This window comes from Plasmodium sp. gorilla clade G2 (assembly GCF_900097015.1).
Source record: "Plasmodium sp. gorilla clade G2 genome assembly, chromosome: 5".
In the NCBI taxonomy this organism is placed as follows: domain Eukaryota; phylum Apicomplexa; class Aconoidasida; order Haemosporida; family Plasmodiidae; genus Plasmodium; species Plasmodium adleri (nom. inval.).
The window spans coordinates 1,143,175-1,167,078 of record NC_041697.1 but is presented as its reverse complement, the minus strand read 5'-3'; the positions used below and the strand labels follow the sequence as shown (position 1 = coordinate 1,167,078).

At 19.9% G+C, this 23,904-nt stretch overlaps 4 protein-coding genes across 4 annotated transcripts; 2 read left to right on the top strand and 2 right to left on the bottom strand.

Moving 5' to 3' along the window:
- Positions 1-279: 279 nt before the first annotated feature.
- On the top strand, positions 280-8,352 carry PADL01_0530200 (conserved Plasmodium protein, unknown function; the record flags this gene model as incomplete). The annotated part of the gene is made up of 1 exon (XM_028680702.1): positions 280-8,352. The coding sequence occupies one exon, from the start codon at positions 280-282 to the stop codon at positions 8,350-8,352; it is 8,073 nt and encodes a 2,690-aa protein (XP_028537153.1).
- An 856-nt stretch (positions 8,353-9,208) lies between these two features.
- Positions 9,209-11,365, bottom strand: PADL01_0530100 (conserved Plasmodium protein, unknown function; the record flags this gene model as incomplete). Its single annotated transcript, XM_028680701.1, has 1 exon — positions 9,209-11,365. The coding sequence occupies one exon, from the start codon at positions 11,363-11,365 to the stop codon at positions 9,209-9,211; it is 2,157 nt and encodes a 718-aa protein (XP_028537152.1).
- A 1,675-nt stretch (positions 11,366-13,040) lies between these two features.
- On the top strand, positions 13,041-21,017 carry PADL01_0530000 (formin 1; the record flags this gene model as incomplete). The annotated part of the gene is made up of 1 exon (XM_028680700.1): positions 13,041-21,017. One exon carries the CDS (start codon positions 13,041-13,043, stop codon positions 21,015-21,017), a length of 7,977 nt encoding a protein of 2,658 aa, XP_028537151.1.
- Positions 21,018-21,561: 544 nt separating this feature from the next.
- On the bottom strand, positions 21,562-23,585 carry PADL01_0529900 (CPW-WPC family protein; the record flags this gene model as incomplete). Its single annotated transcript, XM_028680699.1, has 10 exons — positions 21,562-21,589; positions 21,694-21,765; positions 21,885-22,026; positions 22,176-22,304; positions 22,418-22,487; positions 22,562-22,629; positions 22,697-22,739; positions 22,886-22,968; positions 23,151-23,202; positions 23,514-23,585. 10 exons carry the CDS (start codon positions 23,583-23,585, stop codon positions 21,562-21,564), a joined length of 759 nt encoding a protein of 252 aa, XP_028537150.1.
- Positions 23,586-23,904: the final 319 nt, after the last annotated feature.

Sequence of the window (23,904 nt, the reverse complement as noted above, 5' to 3'; positions counted from 1 at the left end):
ACTTAAAAATATTTTTATGGTATCATTTATTTATTATTTTTGTTTTTTTTTTTTAAAACCATATCGATTTAATATAATTTTTAGTTAATAATATATATATTAAATATATGAAAATATAAATCATTTAACATATTAATTATAACCTGTCTTAAAGGCCATCACCTTTGAATAATTAAAGTTTGATACATTAATATATATGTATATATATTTTTATAATACTTATTAATTTACTTCCTTTTTATCACAAAATTGTAAACCTTAGCCTTCATATATTTTAATATGAATAATTCAAATCAAGATGATATTTTGAATAAGGAAAATATAACCGACTTTAGATCTATTCAAAATAATTTATATAAAATAAATACACGAAAAGATAATAACCATGAGGTAAATAAAAATAATCAAATGTATTTTTTACATTCGTCCAATAATCACGAATGGGTAAATAATAAGGACAAAAAAAATGATAAGGATATAAATATTCTATCTTCAAATAGTTCTCATTTATCTAATTTTACCTCTTCTTATCATAGTAATACTATAAACAAATGTATAATAAATGAAAGACAACCATTAGACAGAAATGAACAGACATATGATGATACAAATATAAATAATTATATAAATTTGAACTCAAATAAATTATGTCATAATGTAAACCTAATAAACCCTTCACATGATAAATCTAATAATATAGCATTTATGAAAAACATAAAAAAAAAAAATAACGACCTTCATTATAATCAACAAAAAAACGAACAGCATGTTAATTTTATATATAAACAAAATTATTTTTATAAACGACACGAAAATAAAAAAAACAACCATAATGATATTATTAACAATAATAATGAACAATATGATTTAAACATAAAACATAGTAATAATTATGATAATACTAAAGAGCACAATTTGAATGATTTATGTTTTGACAAATCAGATCATTATTATAATGAATCTACTATAAATATAAAAAACACAAAAAATATTATAATCAACCCTAATAGGAAAAACGAATATGATTCGAATTGTGAAGAAGAAATATATAGTACAAAGGGTGAAAATATATATAGTGATATTTATAGTAACAATAAAAATCAAGTAGATATAAAATATCAAAATATAGCAAAACATTTTACACCAACTTATAATAATATTTATGATAATACAAAATGTTATTATAAAAAAAAAAAAAAAATAGTAAAAAATAATAATAATATTAATAATAATATTAACAATAATAATAATTATTATAATAAATATCACATAAATAATAATTACAATTATAACCAACATAAAAATGATAACCATTTAAATGATCCAAATTTTCAATATCAAATTTATAATACAAAAGACAATGAAAATAGTCAACCAACTTATTCTATATCTAATAATTATCAAATGCTCAATATCTTTTCAAGGATTAAAGAAAAAAAAAAAAAAAAGAAGAAGGAATTAAAATATTCAATAGACCAAAAGAATTTAGAAATATCGGATATTCAAACTTATATAATAAACCAAAAGTTCCTTAAAAGCAATCATAGCAAAAAAGAACATTTAAAAAAAAAAGATATATCACAAGAAATGAAACAAATACAATATTCATGCGATAATAATTTTTATAATTCAAATGACCTTTTTGTTAATATAATTAATGATTGTAAAAGAGAGGAAGACAATAAAAAAAAAAATATTCAAAGGGTACAAGTAAATTATGATGACACAATCAATAATTTTACCACAGATAATAACAACAGCAACAAAACAAACATCAGTAATAATAATAATAATAATAATAATAGTAATAATATTAGTTGTGGTACAAATATTTATGTACAAAATATACAACACTTTAATTATAAAAATAATGTAATGAAACAAAAATATAACAATTTCATAAGAAATAAAAACATGCAAAAAGCTATATACAATAAAAGGAAAACAAAAATTAAGTTATACGAAAATATAATAGAATTTGAAAAGCAATTCAAAAATGCAAATGGTATACAAAATAATATTATTCAATATGAAGAAAAATACAGTTATCACAAAGACAAATATTTTGTTCTTAATAAGGATAATGAAAATTATTCTCATAATCAAATAAATAATATATATAACAATCATAGTACTTCTCATTATAATAATGATATAACTGTTTTACCCCCTAATGAAATTCATAATAACAAACAAAATTATGAAAAAATCGAAACACAAATTGAAAAACAAAATGAATATATAATAAAAGAAAATCAAAATGAACAAACACAAGAATCATATATTCCAATTCATTTCAAATTGAGAAGAAAAAAACCAAAAATATTTAAAACCAATTATTTGTCTAGCAAAAACAAAAAAAAAAAAAAAAAAATTAAATTATACTTATATTCTCTCTTTAAAAATAACATCCAAATAAAAGACGTACAATCTCTCAATAAACTTAATAATAATAAACACACAAACTCCCATGAACTTCGAATAAATAATAAAAATGAATTCCTCAATTCATTCTTAAAATATAATATACAAGATGAAAAACAAAATATGAATTTAGAGAATTTATTCCATTTTAATCATAAATTTAAATCAATAAAAAATATTAAAAAAAAAAAAAATTATTATAATATATATGATGAGAAAACAACACATACACACACAAAAAAATATATACACATAAATGAAAATGTGCATATTAATAATGATAATATGAATCATATAAAATTCTCTCCAAAAAAAAAAAAAAAATATTTATATTTAAATCAACAAGGAAAGCATGGACATACAAAAAAAGAAGCTACATATTATAAAAAAGAAAAAAGAAAAAAATCATATAACAACAAAAATATATATCACAAAATTTCATCCCTTTATCTTAATAAAGACATATATTTCTCACAAGAAAGAATAAATAAAAACAATAATAATGATCATGATAAATCTATTAATAATAATAATAATAATAATAATAACCATTTTTATAGTACACATAATCCTGATGATATATTGAAAGATATTAACAAAGAAACAAAACATTTAACTATCAACAGAGTAGACAATGATGCATATCATAAGGAATATAATGAAAGTGATAATGATCAATATGGAAAAACAAATGAATACAAAGAAGATAATACATATGTTCAAAATAATCAAAATGATCAAAATATTCAAGATAATGAAACAGTTCAATATGAACAATATAAAAACAATGATCACATATGTAATAATTCAACTGATAAAAATATAATCATAAAAGAATTTAAAATATCAAACGATCAAGGTCCTAATTCATATGAATTACACAACAGTAATGAAAACAATACAGAAAAAGAATTATTATGCCCCTTATCAAATAACTTATTAGGATTAAGTGAACTTTTTTCAAATAATATAGATGAAATATTAATATCTGAAAATGAAAAAATAACAAATGTTCATATAAATAATGTTTCAAAAGATACACCGATCAAATCACAAAATGATATAATAACAATACAAAATTCTTACGTACATTTAGAAAAAGATATACCATCAATATATGACTCAAATGCAGCCGTTCAAAATGAATATTCTTTTAATATTGAAGAAGGATATAATGTTAACGACAAACAAGATGAACATATAAATTATCAAGATGAACATATAAATTATAAAGATGAACATATAAATTATCAAGATGAACATATAAATTATAAAGATGAACTTATGAAATATGATACTGAAAGTATAAAGGAATACTCACATATTGATAAAGATACAAACAATATGTATGAACACAAAAATGAACATATAAATGAAACAATAAATACAACTTATGATGATGATAATTTTACACACCAATCTAATAATAGTAAAAGAGAAAATGACCATTCACCATATAAAAATGATGATCTTGCAAATTTAGATATTCCGAATGACCAAAAATCTTCACATACATGTGATAGTGATGATCATAAAATAAATTCAATTAACATGGATGATAAATTAAATCAATCTGTGATAATAGAACAAATAAATATAAAACAAAATGATGATATAAATAAAGATAACCAAAGTTTATATGATGAAGAAAATAACAATATATACGATATTGAGGAATATATCCATAAAAATGATATAGATAATAATATAAATATAGCCATTGATTATACTTATCAAAATAATCAAGATAATGATAGTGTATATAACACAAACGATATAGTATATGATAAAAATATAAACCATATTGGATCAAATAATATTTCCAATAATTATGAAATTATTATTTTAAACTCTGAAATAATTAAAGAGGATTTAAAACCAAACATTGAATTAACCGAAAATAATATTCAAACAGATAATGTTGGAGAACATTCTTATAATGCAAATTATAATTATTCTGATCAACCAACAAATAAAGAACAAACAAATTCAATATGTGAAAAATATACACATTTAGAAAAAATAAAAACAAATTTGGATGATGAAATAAAATTAAATGATGAAAAGGAATTCCAAGATAATATAAGTAATGAAAATAATATAATTTTGAAAGAAGAGGTAGATAATAAAGAAAATAAAACATATTTGGAAAAAAATGAAAAATCATTTCTCAGTAGCGATAATGAAGAAATTCTAAATCATTTAAATAAAAACAATGTAACTTATAAGAATAATCTTGAGATATATAATAATGAATATAAAACTGATAAAAAAAATAAAAAGGACATTAAAAAAATAGTATCATATATAAGAATTAAACATCTTAAAAATCATAACATAATAAAAGAATTTAATTATTTAAGTATTAAAATTAACAAATATAATTTATTTAAACATTTAAATATTAAAGAAGAAAGATTAAATTATATTACATCAATATATCATTCATTTGATTATTATAACAAAAGAATAAAGAAAAACCATCAGGAAAAAATAAATAAAATAAATGATTTAATTTATGAATACAGTAATGAAACAAAAAATAAAACAAATATAGATAATTATAAAAAACAATTTGAGGAAAATTTATTAAATATAATAAATTATAATAAACAACATGAAGAATATGAAGAATATGAAGAATATGAAGAATATGATGAAAAATATAATTTATACACTTGTAAAAGTAATACTAATATAAATAATAACGAATTTATAGACAATAACGAAAAATATAATCATATTAATAGTAATAGTAGTAGTAACACTTGTAGTAATAATATAAAGGTTAATATAGACAATGAATTAATTGTTCATAAAATATATAACTTCTATTCAGAAAATTCACCCAAGGAAAATATTCATTTATCTGATGAGAATGACAAAAAATATATAGAAGAAGATTTGCCTTATAATGATAAAGACAAATATGTAAATAATAATAGTAATAATAATTGCAATAATAATGATGATTTAAAAAAATTAATTCCTTACGATGATTACTCTGAAGACGATATAATGAGCTATGAAGATATAAAACGGAATATATGGCTACAAAATATAGACTTTCAAAAAAATATAGAAAGAAAAAATAATATAGTTAGTTATATCCAATTAGAATCAATGAAATGCATAATTTTATTTTGTTCTTTATACAAAATAAAATATTTTCAAGGCATGCATGATATGATAATAAGTTTGTTTTATTTAAATTTAGAGACCTATGAAATATTTTGTGTTTTTGAAAAAATTTTACATTATTATGCTCCCTATTTGTATTTACAAAATAATTATGTGTACACTATAAATACATTAAACCAAAATACAATAACAAAAAATTCGACATTTAATAACATACCTTTAGATATAGGAATACAAATATGTAATAAAAATGCTAAATTATTTAGGTTATTATTTCAATTCTTCTTTCCTCATATTAGTTATTATTTTGATACAACAATAGATGAAACATGGCCAACATTTTTTTTTGTTAATTTGAATTTTAGTAAATTTAATAATGTATATCGTTTATTATATATATGGATGAAATTAATAGAAATAAAAGATACAACAAATGAAGCCACTTGTGATTTTATACTCTATTTATTATCTTTCTTTATATACAAAATCAAGGCTATTAAAAATAAAATGTATCAACAAGAGGAAGAAAAAAAAAAGGATATTCATAAGGATATTCATAAGGATATTCATACGGATATTCATAAAGATATTCATAAGGATATTCATAAGGATAATCATAAGGATATTCATAAGGATAATCATAATTATAGTTATAATTATAATCCATCCTCAACATTACCATATGAACATTTTAAAAAACAAAACATATGCGATCAAGAAGGTATAAAAATTAAACATAATGAAAATAGGGAACCTATAAAACTACATTCCGTGAATGATCAAAATGAATATGTGATAAACAATAAAAATTTAAACAATAATGAAAATATATATAATTTTGAAAAAATACATGATATAAATAATATATCCTATCAGGAATCTATTACACACACAAATGAAAATACAGAAGCACAAAATAAAAATGAATATTTGGAACATCGTAATGATAATGTGAGGAAACAAAAATGGTCCATATATTGTAAAGAAATGTTTTCATTATTTTTTGAATTCAATTCATCTTTTGATGAACATTTTAATGATAATTACGAAATGCATATGGATAAAATAATAAATAACATAAAAAATATAAAAGATATGATTCCTATAAGTTTTATAAATTTTATCATATATTATAATTCCTTATATCAAATTAATGAACGATTATTACTAACAAATGAAAAATCACAACCTTTACAAAAATCATCACATTATTTAAACAAACAATTAGATAGTAATATTTTGTGCTTACATATAACTTTAGCTGATTTATTATATATACATAATCATCAAAAAAATTATAATTTCATTTTTATCAGATATTTAGAATATAAAATTATTCTATGTAAACTGTTATATATAAATATTAATAATCTTACTATTGAAAATTTTATCGAGTTCAAAAATATACATGAATTTCTAAAATGTAAACAGCAAAAAAAATTGAAAGCATTATATAAGAATGAATTCAAGAATAAATATAATAATAAAAAGAAAATACTCTACATAATATTACAGAATGGAGATAATAAGGGCGAACAAAGGAAAATACATAACAATATTACACCTATTAATAGTAATAATAATAATAATAATATTTGTAATAATAATAATAATTTTATAAATAAACAAAAGGAAATTTCATTTAACAGTATATATCTGTCATCATTACATAATGATGATAAGAATTTACAAGATTTTATCATACTACTCTTAAAAAATAACATCAAATATATAACAATATTCAAGGAAAGTTCTAGTATCATTAATATAAAGAATAATAAAAAAACAAACATTTCTTATCAATTTAAAGACCAAAACAATTTGAAAGAAAATAATTTCTTTTCAGAAATATTTAAAAAAGTTAAAAATAAAATATATGATAATATTATAAAAGATAATAATGAATTTCACGCAGAAAAACAAGTCCTCAAAAAAAATGATATCTCAAATAAAAATGATAATGTAACATATACTTTGAAAGATTCCAATTTTAATGTTTTTATTAACAAAAAAATAAATAAAAAATATACACATCATATCAAAAGTAAAAAAAAAAATTATTTAAATTATAAATATAACTTCAAGAATAAAACAAGAAATCAAAAAATGAAAACAAAAAATAAATCAAAAATTTTGATAAATTATGTACAAAGTAAATTAACAAATAATGCAGCAAATAAATATAAAAGTAACAAAAAAATGCATATTTCAATATATAAACAACATAATAAAATTAATTCAACCAAAATAAAATCTATTATAAATTCTACACAAAAAATACAACTTAAAACTTTTAAAAATAATTATAATTTAGATATAAAAAATAATGTAATATTTAAAAAAAATCCTAATAAAGACAAATTAAATATCATTCAAAACAAATCTAATACATTATCAATTAATAAACAAAACCAAAAAAATAACGAACAAAATATTCATAACAACACAATATATAATAATACAATTTTTAAAAAAAATACTACTAACTTGTATAAAAAATCAGACACACAATATCTTAATACTAATATAAAATTACAAAAAGATACAAATGATATTCTTATAAACATGAATCAAATTGATAAATATATTCGTGAAAATGAAAAATGTAATAATCATAAAAAATACAACTTTTTAGACTTACATCAAAATCTTATTAGTGATATATTATTAGATCATTTCTCACAAAATAAAAAATTATGTAATCCTTATGAAACAGAAAAAATATATATAAATAAATGCCCGACAAATATGGTGAATATGATCATTTCGAAAAATAAAATAGGCTAAAAAATATTTAGAAAAAAACCTTATCAAAACTGAAAAAATATCATACAAATATAAATATATATATATATATAATTATTTATTTTTTTATTATTTTTAATTATATCCTACAACTTATAAACGACAAAGTTCGTTTATTAATTGTTTGTAGAATATTCTATCATATATTTCCTTCCTATTATTATTCTCAATGATTTTTTAAAAAATAAATATATAATTCACTTTATAACGGATCTCTTATTAATTGTATACTTCATGTGAATAAAAAAAAATTCATTACACATAACCTTTTTATTTTATATATAGACATAATATCATAATGTTTTACTTTTATTATTTCGTATTATATAAAAAAAATATATTATATATTTTTAAATCATTCATATTTTTGGTTAATTTTTTACATAAAGAAAACGTTAATATACATTAAGTATATATAAACTTTTTTTAATATCCATTCGAGATATAAAAACAAAAATTAAAAACAAATGATAAAAATAAATAAATACATATGTATATATATATATATATATATATATATATATATAATTAAAATAACAAAAAAAAAAAAAAAAAAAAAAAAAAAAAAAAAATTAATAATAAATTTACATATATAATATTGAATATTACAAGCATAATGTTTAAATAATATATATTTATATTAAAATAAAAACAAATATGTAGATATAATTTTTAAACATATATATATATATATATATATATTATTCTAAATAAACATAAAAATAATACATACATATATATATATATATATATATATATATATATATACATATTATCCTAATGTCATTGTTTTTTCTTGTATATATTTTTTTATAAAATCATTCATTATAAGTATATTTTAAAACACCCACCTTTTTAATTGTACAAATTTAAATATAGATATAGTTGAAAAAAGGAATGAAAAAAGGAACCACTGACATGCATAATTAAAATGTGTAGATTCGTCCGCATAAAATTTAACATAATCCTTTTTCTTTTTATGTATGAAATGTTCATCATATCTAAAAGGTCGGATTTTATATAGAATATCTGTTAAATATTCATTATCCACATTATTAACATAATTATTATCTTTTTGTATTTCATTCTTTTTCCCTTTTGTTAAACGTTTTATCCTTTCTTGTGTTTCTCTATCAACTTCGTTAATATCAACTTTATTTATATCAATTTTATTATTTATGTCAATTTTATTATTTATGTCAATATAATTAGTTTTGTCTGGGCTATTATTATCCTCACATATATTATTATAACCCTTTTGTATATCACTTAGATAATCTTCATGAAATATTATGTCATATACATTCGCAATAAAATAACTTGTTCCCTCAAATTTGGATATATTAGTATAATTACAAATTTCTTCAATATTATAATAATAAAAATAAGACTCCTTTTTGTTACTTTGATTTGAAAATTTTTTTATTTTTTTAAAAGAACATTCATATAATTCTCCTGGATCTAATACTGCTCTTATTGTCACAACTTTGGGAATTTCATTAGTTTTCTCTTCTAATATATCATTTGATATTAATCCTCTATTTACTAATATACAATTACCGTTTTTTAAAAATAAGGGACATATAACATAAAAATATTTTTGCTTACTATCCTTTTCATATATTTTTGGACCTACATACACTTCATTTGTTGTATCCAATACACCTGTTATTTCTACCTTACGATATTTGTATTTCTCAATAACAAGTTTTTTTAATTCATCATTTGTTATAATCTCATTTTTTTTAAAAAATTTTCTATATAACTTCATTAAAATATTTTCATTTCTTATTTTCACTAACCATTCATATATATTATCAATATTATTCAAATCTAAAGTAACATATTCAACCTTATTTTTAACTTCTTCTTTTCCTTTTCTTTTTATATTATCATATAAATTATTTCTATTATTACTTATAAATTCATTTTTATCAACACATACATTTTCCATTCCATTCTCATTTCCCATTTCATTATAATTCCTTCCACTTACTGAATCATTCGTTTCAATATAATATTTATGCTTACCTATAACGTTAAAATAATCTATCCAATTTTCATAATTCGATAATACATTAACATATATATTTCGTAATATATTATACCCACCTACTAATTTATTTTCACATTTTAACAAATTTCTACATAATTTTGTATACTCATTTTTCATTGTTTTATAATCTTTGACCCATGGAAAATATGTAAGATTTAAATCTATTATTTCATCATTTAAATTATTTGAAATGTAATTAATTAAAAACTTTTTTTTTTTCATCTTCTTATATTGCCATACACCCATTGTAAAAAAAAAAGAACAAATAAATGTAGAATAATAAAAAAAAAAGGTTCTTTCATTTTTTCTTAAACCAAATTTACTATTACGTACACATCTAAATATAGGTGATGTTACTTTATCATTTATATTAACAATACGAATTATTGTACTACCTTCACATTCAATCGGTAAATAATATTGTCCTTCACTTTTTCTAATTATTTTTATTTCTTCTTCATTAGCTTTATAAAATTTCTGACTTGCATATTTAGAGTCTCTTAAAATAATTTCTTTTTCCTCATTAGAAGATAAATACTTCTTATTTATTTCATTCTCTACATTTCTTAATTCTTCATTTAATAAATCAATATGAAATTTATTTAAAATAACACTTTTCTTAAAACCACTTACAAATAATTTTTTTCCATTTTTTTTTTTTTTCTTATTCTCGCATTTTTCTTTATTCCAAAGGATTACAATGTCTTTATATTTTGATTTTCTCAATCTTATATTACAATTTGTACGTCTTACATTCTTATCACCCACTATAAATTTTCTATTAATATATGTGTTTTTATTTATATTATAATTATTTATGCCAGTTGAGGGCATACATTTTATATGAATATTACAAAAATGGATGGTTTGAGAAAAATTAAAATTATTCAACTTGAAAATTATTTCCTTTGCATTAATATCATACTTAAATAAGGGCATTATTTATAAAGCATAACCCAGACAACAAAAAGGAAAATATATACATATAAATATATATATATATATATATATATATATGTGTAATATATAAAGAAATATTTATTTTTACCTAATATATATTATTATATTATACAATTAAAAAAAAAAAAAAAAAAAAAAACATATTATTTATATATTCATATATTTACAAAGAAAAAAAACCCTTATTATTGAAATAGCCATATTTTATTTTTTCCCTATATTATTAAATTTATTCTTTACTTCATTATATATCTCATAAGTTCTTAAGGCAAATCTATGAAACATTTCACTTCTTAATAAAATGGACTTAATTCTTTCTTCAATTATTTTTCCTCCAATATCGTTAAATAAAAATGGAAACTTTTTCATCATGTAAAAATAAAAAAATATATATATATATTTGTATAAATAAATAAATAATTAGATTAATATATATATATATATATATATATATAATAATATAATATAATATAATTATAAAAAATGAATCAAATAAAAAAGAAAAAAATATTAATTTTTAAAAATCATGTAAAAAAAAATAATAAATAAAAAAATCTTCTTATTTTGCCCACATAATATAGTAAATATATACATATAATGATGCATTATAAAAAAAAAAAAAAAAAAAAAAAAAACTAAAATTTTTTTTGTTTTTCAACTTAATATTTTGAAAGCAATTTTGCGCTAAATATTATAATACGTATGTATAAAATAAAATATAGATTTTTTTTTTTTTTTTTTTATATGTTATTTTTAAAAAAATATTCTTAGTACACCATACATATGTAATTAATATATATTATATTTATTATTTTATAAATATTTAAGCACTGCTTTAAAATATTATACAGTGTACATTTTAGCACATATATATAATAACAATAAATTTACATATATATATATGTATATATTATATATGTAATATAATACACAAAAATACACATGTTAGAATAAAATAAAACATATAAATTAATCTATTTTTATATAAATAAAAAAAATGTTATTTATTTATTTATATATTATTATTATGTTTTTTAAAAACTACAATTTTGCATATAATATTCAACCAAAAGTATTTATCCATGTTCATTTTTTTTTATTTTTTCGTTTTTTTTAGACAATTATTTAACAATTTTTTTTTTTTTTTTTTTTTTTTTTGTCTAATGTAAAATATTAAAAAATAAATTTTTTTTTTTAGTAATCATATATGTATTGAAATCTGTATTTTTATTTTTAATCATATTTGTTTTTTTATTAATATTTATAAATGTGTTGGCATTTTTATTTTTTTGTATATATCGTTTGATACTTTTTCAATATATTGAAGCATACCATGATATGATTTATTTTTACGGTTAATATATATATATATATATATATATTTTTGTCAAAATATTGACAAATATGATATAAATATTCGTATATATTATTATGTGCATTTTTATGTACTGTGTAGGAATATAACATACTTTTTTTTTTTTTTTTTTTTTTTTTTTTTCCGTCTATTTTATTTTCTTCTTAATTTATTTACCAATTTTATTTCATTTTTATATTTATTTCAATTTTTTTTTTTTTTTTGTGATATGCAACCAAAATTAACAAATTCAAAAAAAAAAAAAAAAAAAACACATCATAATAGTAATAATAAAACACAATGGAATTAAACCAAACTATAAAACTAGCCACTGTTAACGATATTGAAAATGACAAAAATATGGATACATTAAGCTTGTTAACAAAAATAGATTTGAAGTCATCCAATTGTAAACATGTAAATTGCATGAAAATGAAAAATATAAATTTTGAAGATTCATTAAGGATGAATGATGAACAGATTAAAGTAAAGGAAGCTGTTTTTATTTTACAAAATATGGAAAATTTTAATTATTCTATAGGATACAGTGAAATACAAAATATTAGAAATGATTTAAGATTATTTGCTGTAAATAGTTATCATGATAAAAAATATTCTGATTGTTTAATTCAAGCAATTCATTCTTATATGATAGCAAAAAAATATTATTCCAAATATTTCGGTTATTACTTAACTGGTGATATGAGCACAGAACTAATTTTAATATGCAAATGTTTTTTGTTAGTACAAAAATATGAAGAAGGTAAAACATACCTTCAAGAATTAAAATTTTTAATTGACAACACTTTGCTATATACTCATAAAAAAGGTATACTTGATAACAAAGGATTAAAAAAGGAAGTCCAATTAGATAACACCAAAAAGAATGAAGACAACAATAAAAATAATGATAATATAAATAATAATAATAATAATACAAATAATACAAATAGCTCGGGTAATAATAATTATGAAGAACCTGTTATAATGTGTGGTATCCAAGTACTAGCAAATATACTTTACATATTTGCAGATATGTTAAGCTTATATAAAAACAATGATGAAGCAGAAAACTATTTCTTGAAATACTTACACATTAATGAAAAATGTTATAATGATGATAGTCTAAATTATAGTGATGCATTAAATGATGTATGCTCCTTTTATATAAAAATAAGAGAATATCAAAAAGCATTAACACTTTGTGAAAAAATTTTGAATATCAGGAAATTGTATTTTGGAGATTATAATGCTGATAAGCCAAGCGAAATTATTGCAGATTGTTATTGTAATTTAGGTCTATTATATAGACTAACAGGAAATGTTGTTGAAGCATTACATAAATATATTATTGCTGTAGATATGAGAATGAGAATACATAAAACAAGACATGTTATTCAAATACAAGATATTCTTTTTTCGTTTGCTATAATTATGCACCAATTAAATAATTTTAAAATGGCCTTGCAATTATATAAAGAAGTTTATTCTTTTTATAAATCTTATTATGGTCCCAATGATATGAACACTATTATGACTTTAAAACTAATTGAAGAACTGGAGAAAGATGTTATGAACAAATCAGGTAAAGCGATTAAAGAACAAGATTCATCTTATCCTATCATACCAAATTATGTGAAAGAAAAAATTGACGACACATTTATTAATAAAAAAAATGAAAAATATCATCACACAAATAAATCCCATCATAATAATAATAATAATGATGATGATAATAATATGTGGTGGAATACATTTAGTGAAAAACTAAAAAATATTTCAAACAATTTTAATGATGTACATCCTAATTTAATAGAACAAATTATGAACGAAAAAGTTACAATAAAAACGAAAAATCCATATCAAAACATAAGTGATAAAAAAACTTTTTTAACCCTACAAGGTAAAGTGACATATAATGATTTAACATATTCAAGTATTGATGCTTACAAAAATATGCAATCAAATAAACAATTTCAAATTATTAGGAATTCTTTTCTTAATTCATCATCTATTAATAGAATCAAATCATTATATGCTGATTCATGGAGAAATACATTAATTCCATCTACATATATATTACCATTTGTAGAAACAAAATTAGTTGATAAAAATTTAATCAAATTATCAGAATGTAAAGATTTCCAAAATGCTATATTATTCAAAAGGAAAATTTTACCAATTGTTAATATACCATTAATGGAAAGAGGATATGTACAATTACAAAATGATCAACCTATCATGATATGTAATGAAGATGCTAAAATTTTATTGAATGAATGGAATATAAAAGAACCTTTTGTAGATTCTCAAGGAAAAGTTATTAACAAATATGAAAGTCTAGATAAAGAATTTGATATGTTTATACCTATATTAGATCAAAATGACGATATCATGCTTGGATTCCATAATACACCTTTACTTGTACCTAATCCAGCAATACATCATTGTATTCTTTTAAATGACCCAAGCTATTTTGACAGATATAATCGTATTAATAATATATTCCCAATTGACAGCCTAAAATTTAAAGATAATATTACAGATCATGATAAAAGTGATATGACAAACTCAGATAGTAATAATAGTCTAGATCACTCCCTTGTAGAAAGTATCGACAGTGATTCACAACATTCAAAAAAAAATGTACCTGTATTAAATAATTCCAATGAAAAAGTACCACCATTACATGATTTGAAGAAAAATACCAACGCACCAAATTTTTCCAAAAAATTTAACCTCAAATTAAATGATCCAAAAAAAGAAACCAAATTATCATTTTCTCAATCTAGAGAAATAATCAAAACTAAAAGCTCAGTTATCTCAAGTACTACAAATACTACATCCAAAACATCAGATATTAGTACACAAAATGTTACAAAATCTATTAAACAAAATGACAGTCCAAAAATTATACAAAAGCATCCTTCAAATATTACCCTAAAAAGTACTACTCCAAATATAACATCCAAAGATAATACTGTAACTAAAAAAATATCAATTTTAAAAGATAACGAACTAAACAAAAATAAAGCAACCAATATTGTCAAAGATCAAGATATAGCACTAAAAATACAAAACAAAATTGATAACAAAATGGATAACCAAACTGATAACAAAATGGATAACAAAATGGATAACCAAACTGATAACAAAATAAATAACAAAATAGAATTATCAAAACCAACAGAACAAAAAAATCTTACACTAAGTCAGATTATGGGTGGTAATAAAGCTAATAAAGCTATTAAAAATAAAATACCAAAGAAAAAAATACACATTTTTAAACTTAATAATAATAATAATACCAGTAGTACATCTACTTCCAAATTTTCAAGAGAAAAATATACATTGAAAAAATTCAGCAAAATAAACTCATCTTTTAATAAATCAAACGTTAAATTGGAATTAACTACCAATCAAAATAAATCAAATGAAGCTGATACTTTAGAAAAAACAAACAGAAATCTAAAATTCAAAGAAGAACCAATTGTCAAATCAGCTATGAATCCTAACATCAAAATGGATTTAAGAAATAATATGAAGAAATTAGAACAATATTCTTTTGATAATTTCAAAAAAGAAATTTATGATGATGATGTTCCATCTAATAACTACACAAATTCAACCATTTTTTCATATGATGATGAAAACGAAACGGTTGCTAGCTTTAAGGAATTTAATAAAGGTAATCAAAAAAAACACAAAAAAAGTATATTATATAATCGAAGTAGTACAGTTAGTTCACTAAGTCATATAAAAAATTATGACATTATTAAAAAAAATAGAAAAAAAAAAAATACACATACTCATTTAAATGGTACAAATTCTGATCATATATCATATTCTAGTAGCTATCTATCAACAGATGATCATAATGATCAAGAAACAAGTGAACTAAATTATTACAAAGAAGACCAAAATAATATAATAGGTATTACAAAGAAATCTATCCACAATAATAATTATGATTATAACTATGATGACGAAGATGATGATGATGATGTTAACGACGATATTGTAGATATATATAAATTATTTGATTCCCATTCTGAATCTAATTTTTCAAGTGATGATAATTACACTTATATAAATAAAAAACAAGATAATAATACTTCACAAGCTTCACAATATACAATGGATCATATGATGAATAAAAAAGAAAGTAATATATATAAAAATAAAAACAAAATATATTCAGCAACAAATAATGTAAAAGATCATACATTAGATGAACCATCATATATAAAAACGAATGACACGCATATCCATTCACATTTAAAGGATACAATAAATAATATTAAAAATGTAAATAAAGAAGATATATCATTTAAATTTACATATGATGAAAATGAGTTTTTACAAAATGACAACGTATTATCAGATAACAGCATTGCATCAAGCATAATAAATCAAAAAGAATTACAAAATAAAAAAGAGGAAAATATAATTGATACAAATATAAATCATAACAATTTATCTGATACCTCCAATTTTAATGAATCAATGTCATTAAAAGAAGGAAAATATAAACAATTAAATGGAACTATATATAATAATAGTAATAAACATGAATTGCATGATCATCAAAATGATCAAAATGATATTATGTTATCGAATAATAATAAAATAATTACTAACGAAAAAAAATATATAATAATAAATAATAATAATAATATTGTCGAAGAAATGGAATTAAGTGAGAACGAAGAATTTTTTGATGAAATGATGAATATGTATGATAATGAAAAATATATGGATATAGTATTATATAATAATAAAGATTCTAGCGCGGAAAATACTACAAATGGAGTATCAATTATGTATTATAATAAAAATGAGAAAGATTCATACATTAAAAATAATGATAATAATATAACCCATAATAATAATAATAATAATATATATGAGAAATATGAACAACCAGAAATTCCTTCAGAAAATATATTTTTAACTAGTAATTCTATAGAAGAATTAGATTCGAATTTAATGAATAATAAATATAAAAAAAATAATTCAAATAATATATATAGCATTAAAATAGTAAATGAAAAAATGGATAATGAAAGTAATGTAGAATACGAAAATGAAGAAAACAACAGTTATGTATCCAGTAATATTAATTACAATAGAAAGGAAAAAAATATATACCATAACAATGATGATAATAATAATATGAATATGTTACATGCAAATGATAACAAGAACAATATTGAAAATATAAATAATGTATTACATATAAATAATGAAATATATAATGCCTTAAATGATAGTATTAATATTTCTAATTTTAGTAACCCTAATGATATTAATAATAACCATTTTAATGAAGCAAATTTTGATGATCCACAATACATTGATGGTATAACAAATAATAAAGATCATTCTCATTTTAGTAATGATGGAAAAAAGAAAAAAAAAAAAAAATCTCACTTATTATCATCAAATAAAAACACACATATTTCAAAATTATTTACATTTTTTTCAAAGAAAAGAAAAAATAATAATAATACAAAAAGGAAAGCAACAGCAATAAATAATGTTTATGATGAATTTTTAAATAACCATATATCAACAAACGAAACACAAATATATAATAATAATAATAATAATATTATTATTAATCATATTAATAATGGTGATAATATTTGTCAATTAACTAAACCTCTAAATGATCTATTATTTGACAATAAAACCTTTGATGGTTCAAACCGTTTTGATCATACAATATTTGATAAACATGATAATATAAATATAAAAAAAAATAAAAAAACTCATTTGTTCATAACGCAATCTTCTCATGGTATGGAAAAACCAAAATTATTAAATATGAAAGGAAAAACATTCACTCTAAAAAAATTAATAGGAATTAAAAAAAACGTTGGTCCTAAAAAAGAACCACCCATGCAAAACAAGGAATTAACAAAAAATTCAAATACGAATCAAGCAAAAGACACAAATGATAATTCTCCTAAAAATGATTTACCAAATGATAATTCTCCTAAAAATGATATTCCAAATGATAATTCTCCCAAAAATGATGTACCAAATGAAAATCAGAATAATGAAGAAAACATTCCTAATAACCAAGAAGAAAATAAACAAATCCAATTATCAAACGATAATGAAAACAAAAATAAAAGTATATCATTAATTAATAATCTACAAAATAACCCTGAAGATATAACAAAAAAAAACATATCTAAAAAGATGCAATTAAAAATTATTCCAAAAAAATTTATCAATGTAGTAAAAGATAATACTCTTGAAAAAATGAATGAAGAAATTAAAAAAATAGATAATAGCAAAAATAATAATGTACTCAAAAGAAATAATAGTACTATTAATAAAGATGTTTCTTATGCAAAAAGTATAAATGATAAGTTATCCTTTAATTTATTAAAAAATGTAAAATTTTGTAAAATTGGATACGAAAAAGATGATTCTATGGGAACATTACCTGTAGTACATTTACTAAATGAAAATAAAAATGTTATTGCTATTGTACCATGGCAAATTGATTTAACATCCTTCGCATTAGCAAAATCTTCTATAGAAGAAGAACAAATTAGAAAATTAGGATTAATGTGCAGAGAGATTGATGTACCCCTAGAAGATCGTCAAAAACAAATAGACGTAGAAAAAAAACTTTTATTAGGAGAAGGATTAAAAGAATTAGGGTTAGGACGTGGTGGTACAACAGGAGGCTCAGTCGGAACTGGCAATGTTGGAGGTTCTGGTTCCATAAATCTAATATCAGGAATAGATTTGAATGCATTAAAAGAGTCATATAAAATTGAAAAGAAAGTTGAAGTTAAAGAAGAAAAGAAAGAATCTGTACCAAAAAAAGATACACCTAAAGGTAAAGGAGGACCAAAAGCTAAAGGAGGAAAGAAAGGGCCACCTGCTTTTATGAAAGGACCCCCAAAAAATGTAAAAGGTGCATTAGCAGTTGGAAAAACAAAATTTTCAAAACTTACTAAAGCAAAAGATGAAGGGAAAACTAAAAGATTCTTTTGGGAAGCTTTATTTGAAAATGATATTCAAGGAACCTTATTTGAAGATAAAAAAGAATTTATATCAAAAATTGCTATTGAAAAAGAAAGCGTTGAAAAATCATTTGCAAAAGCAGTTAGTAAAAAAGATGATGAAAAAGAAACCAAAATCAAAAAACCAAAAGTTATACAATTATTACCAGATTCTAAAAGAGAATATAATATGTCAATTGCTTTATCAAAATTTAATAATTATACATTTAAAGAAATTAGAGATGCTATTATGGAATTAAATCCTAAAATACTTAATATAGATAATACAGAAGTTTTATTACAATATGTACCAACACCTGAAGAATTCGAAATCGTTAAAGAATATATACATTCTAATGGGGATCTAAACCTAGTAGATAAACCTGAACAATATGTAGCAGCTATTATTGGTGTTCCTTTATTAAAACAAAGATTAGAATCACATTATTATGCATTGTCATTTAAAGAAAATTATGAAAATACATTAAATCCTTTAGAAAATATATTAGAAGCATGTGAAGCAATTAAAGATTCAAATAAATTATTTACTATCCTATTTACTATTCTTAATGTAGGTAATACATTAAATTATGGTGATGCACAAAGAGGTAATGCTTTTGGTTTTAAATTAAGTACCTTGTCAAAATTAAATGATATCAGATCTAGTACTAAACCTGTCAAAACTTTATTACAATATATCTGTGAAATCATTTTTGAAAAAAGTAAAGAAACATTATCTATTATTGATGAACTAAGATGTATTGAAAAAAGTATTAAAACAGATAAACAAACTATCGATGCATTCTTACAAAAATTAAAATTAGGTTGCAATAAAATTAAAACTGTCCTAGAACAAGCTAAAAACACACCCACAGATCCATTGTGTGAAGCACTTACAGAATTTTATCATAGTGTTGAACCAAAAATTGTTGAACTAGAAAATTTCTATAATCAAACCTTTACTGTATTTAAAGATATAGCTCTTTATCTAGGTTATAAAGAAAAAGATATTAATACTATCCAAGTACAAGATTTTTTTAAAGAATTATGGACCTTCATACAAGCTGTAGAATTTAATAGAAAAACAATTAATGAAGCCCTTCTTAAACAAATAAAAAAACAAGAGAAAGAATTAGCAAATGAAAAACAGGGAACTGTACTGAAAAAGAAACAAAATTTTACTATTACCAAGAAACAAGATAATGAACAAAAAGCTAAAATAGAAAAAAAAACATTCAAAATATTTTAGTATCACATGACTTTATATAACATAAAATGATATAATATAAATGAATAAATAAATATATATATATATATATATATATATATATATATATATATATTTTTTTTTTTTTTGTCAATTTGTTTATATATTATATATAGTTTTTTTTTTTTCGTGTTTTTTTTTTTTTTTTTTTTTTTGAATACCTTTAAGTAAAGGATGAACTTATAAAACCATAAATCATAATTGTTTTAGTAATATATCATAAAAATGAAGATACATATATATATATATATATATATATATTTATTTATATGTTTTTTATTTTTTAACAAATACATCATGTCATATATTCTATAAAATACATTTCACCAAAAAAATTCATATAAAATTAAAAGGTATTAATTCAGAAACAAATATAAAATAATAATTACAACAAAAATATATATTATATATATATATATATATATATATATATATATATATATATATATATAATATAAAATAACAACTAATCCGTATATGTATGTGCATCCTGACACTTTTATAGGGACAAAAAAAAAATTAAATTTCAATGATAATTTTTCTTCAACCTCCACCTAAATTCATTATTTATATGAAAAATATATTTACATAAATAAATATAAATATATATATATATATATATATATATTTTTTTTTTATCACTTATCATTCATCGTACCTTGTAGCGGCCTCTGTAATTGGTACATCCATATCAGGACATTCATAAGATAACATAGTATGATCACATTTCCTACAAGAAGAAACAATATGTATATATAAAAAAATGAGAAATAAATATAAAAAATTATACATATATATGTATATTTATTTAATATTTATTCCATCATGTTTTATTTATATTTATATTACCACCAGGCTTTACATTTCAAACTCCAATCTTCTAACATTCTTTTATTATAACCAGAGAAGTTCATCTCAAAAATACAGGGACCCGTATAATCATCTAGCGGTTTGCATGACCTCATGGTACCTTTAACCTTGTACCATTTTTCTTTAAAAAATTAAAAAAATATATAAAAATAAATATAAATATTTATTACTTATAAATATATGTACAATTTTCTACATATTAAAAAAAACAAAAAAAAATTCTTACTTCATATATATACATATATATATATATATATATATATAAATAACCTGGACAAAAGGATGTATAATTTCTCACACATCTTTTGCATGGCCAATATGTTTCACATTTAATAGACCATTTTTCTTTTCTCTTTTCAGACATATTTTTTATATTTAACTCTTCACCACTACAAGGTCCTAATAAAAAAAAAAAAAAAAAATTAAATAACAAATAATGAAAAAAAAAGAGAAAACAAAATATAGACCATAACTACGTTCAGATAAATTTTATTCTCCTTTACTATTTTAACCCTCATATGTTGATGATGGAGCACATATCTCATCATCATCAGTATGAACAGAGCCAAGATAATTATAATCCTACATGTATAATCAAATTTAGAAAAATTATAAAAAAAACAAAAAATAATATATGTATAAAAACCATAACTAACATTAGGACAAGGTTTGTCATAATCTCGTTCACAAACAATTTCAGGATCAATGAACTCATCCTCATTTACTAAAAATATATATATATTATTTATATTATTTATATTTTCAATCAAGAAATATACGTTATGTCTTACACTCTACATTTGGTGGAGGAATATGCTTCATTACTTTTAATAACTACATATTTCAAAAAAATGAGAAAATGTATATATATATTTATATATATATATATATATATATATATATATATATATATATGTTCATAAAGCACTATATCCTTTTCATATTTATTTCTACATAGCATTATGCTTAGGTTATATTACATCTCCTGCTATATCCACATTAGGGGGGACGTTGTCAGAACCTTTTGACGATGGAGCTCTTGATGAACTTGAAATAATATCACCTATAATGTTGGTTAACACATATATATATATATATATATATATTAATAATTATATTTTTGTAAATACTACTTATTTTATTCGAAATTATATCACTTAAATATACATACAAATATAATAATATATATATCAATTTTTTGTATATGTCTCCATTTGTTTTATTTTTAAAATATAATCTACAAACCTGCACTTCCACCTATATTTTGTAGTTCATTGTCAGAAAAAAGCTCCTCTTTCTTTCATATATAATAAATTATGAATAAAAAGAAAAATATAAATAGATAATTTTTTTTTGTTTTTTTCAAAAATATATATAAACATATAGGTTAGGGCGAAAATAATTCATTTATATATGTTTATTAAAATAGAGAATATATTATACACATATATAAAAGTGCATTAAGAGAAAAAATAATAAATAAAATATATAAATAAATAAAAATAATAAATAACATAAAATACAATAATATATTATATTATTTATATGTAATAACATAATAAATATAATTTCATTTTTATATTTTATTTAGATATATTTTAATTTTACTTTATCATTTTCACAAAAGCTTATCTCAAAATAGAAGAAAAGGAAAAAAAAAAAAAAAAAAAATTTATCCATTATTTTATTGAAACTTATATAATTTTATATTTATAAGTTTACAATTATTACTTCTTTTTTCACAATAACTATATAACATATATATATATATATATTTAATAATATTAATTTAAGGAAAAATATAAATATGTATAATAATAAAAAATAAGAGAATATATTCTATTCTGTTATTATGTTAACTTGTTTAAGAACACCATAGTATGCACTCATTTATATACAATATGAAATATATATAATAATGTGTATTTACACAACTAAAAAAAGTTTTTATATAAGTTTCAATTTTTCTATTTTTTTTTTTTTTTTTTTTTTTTTTTTG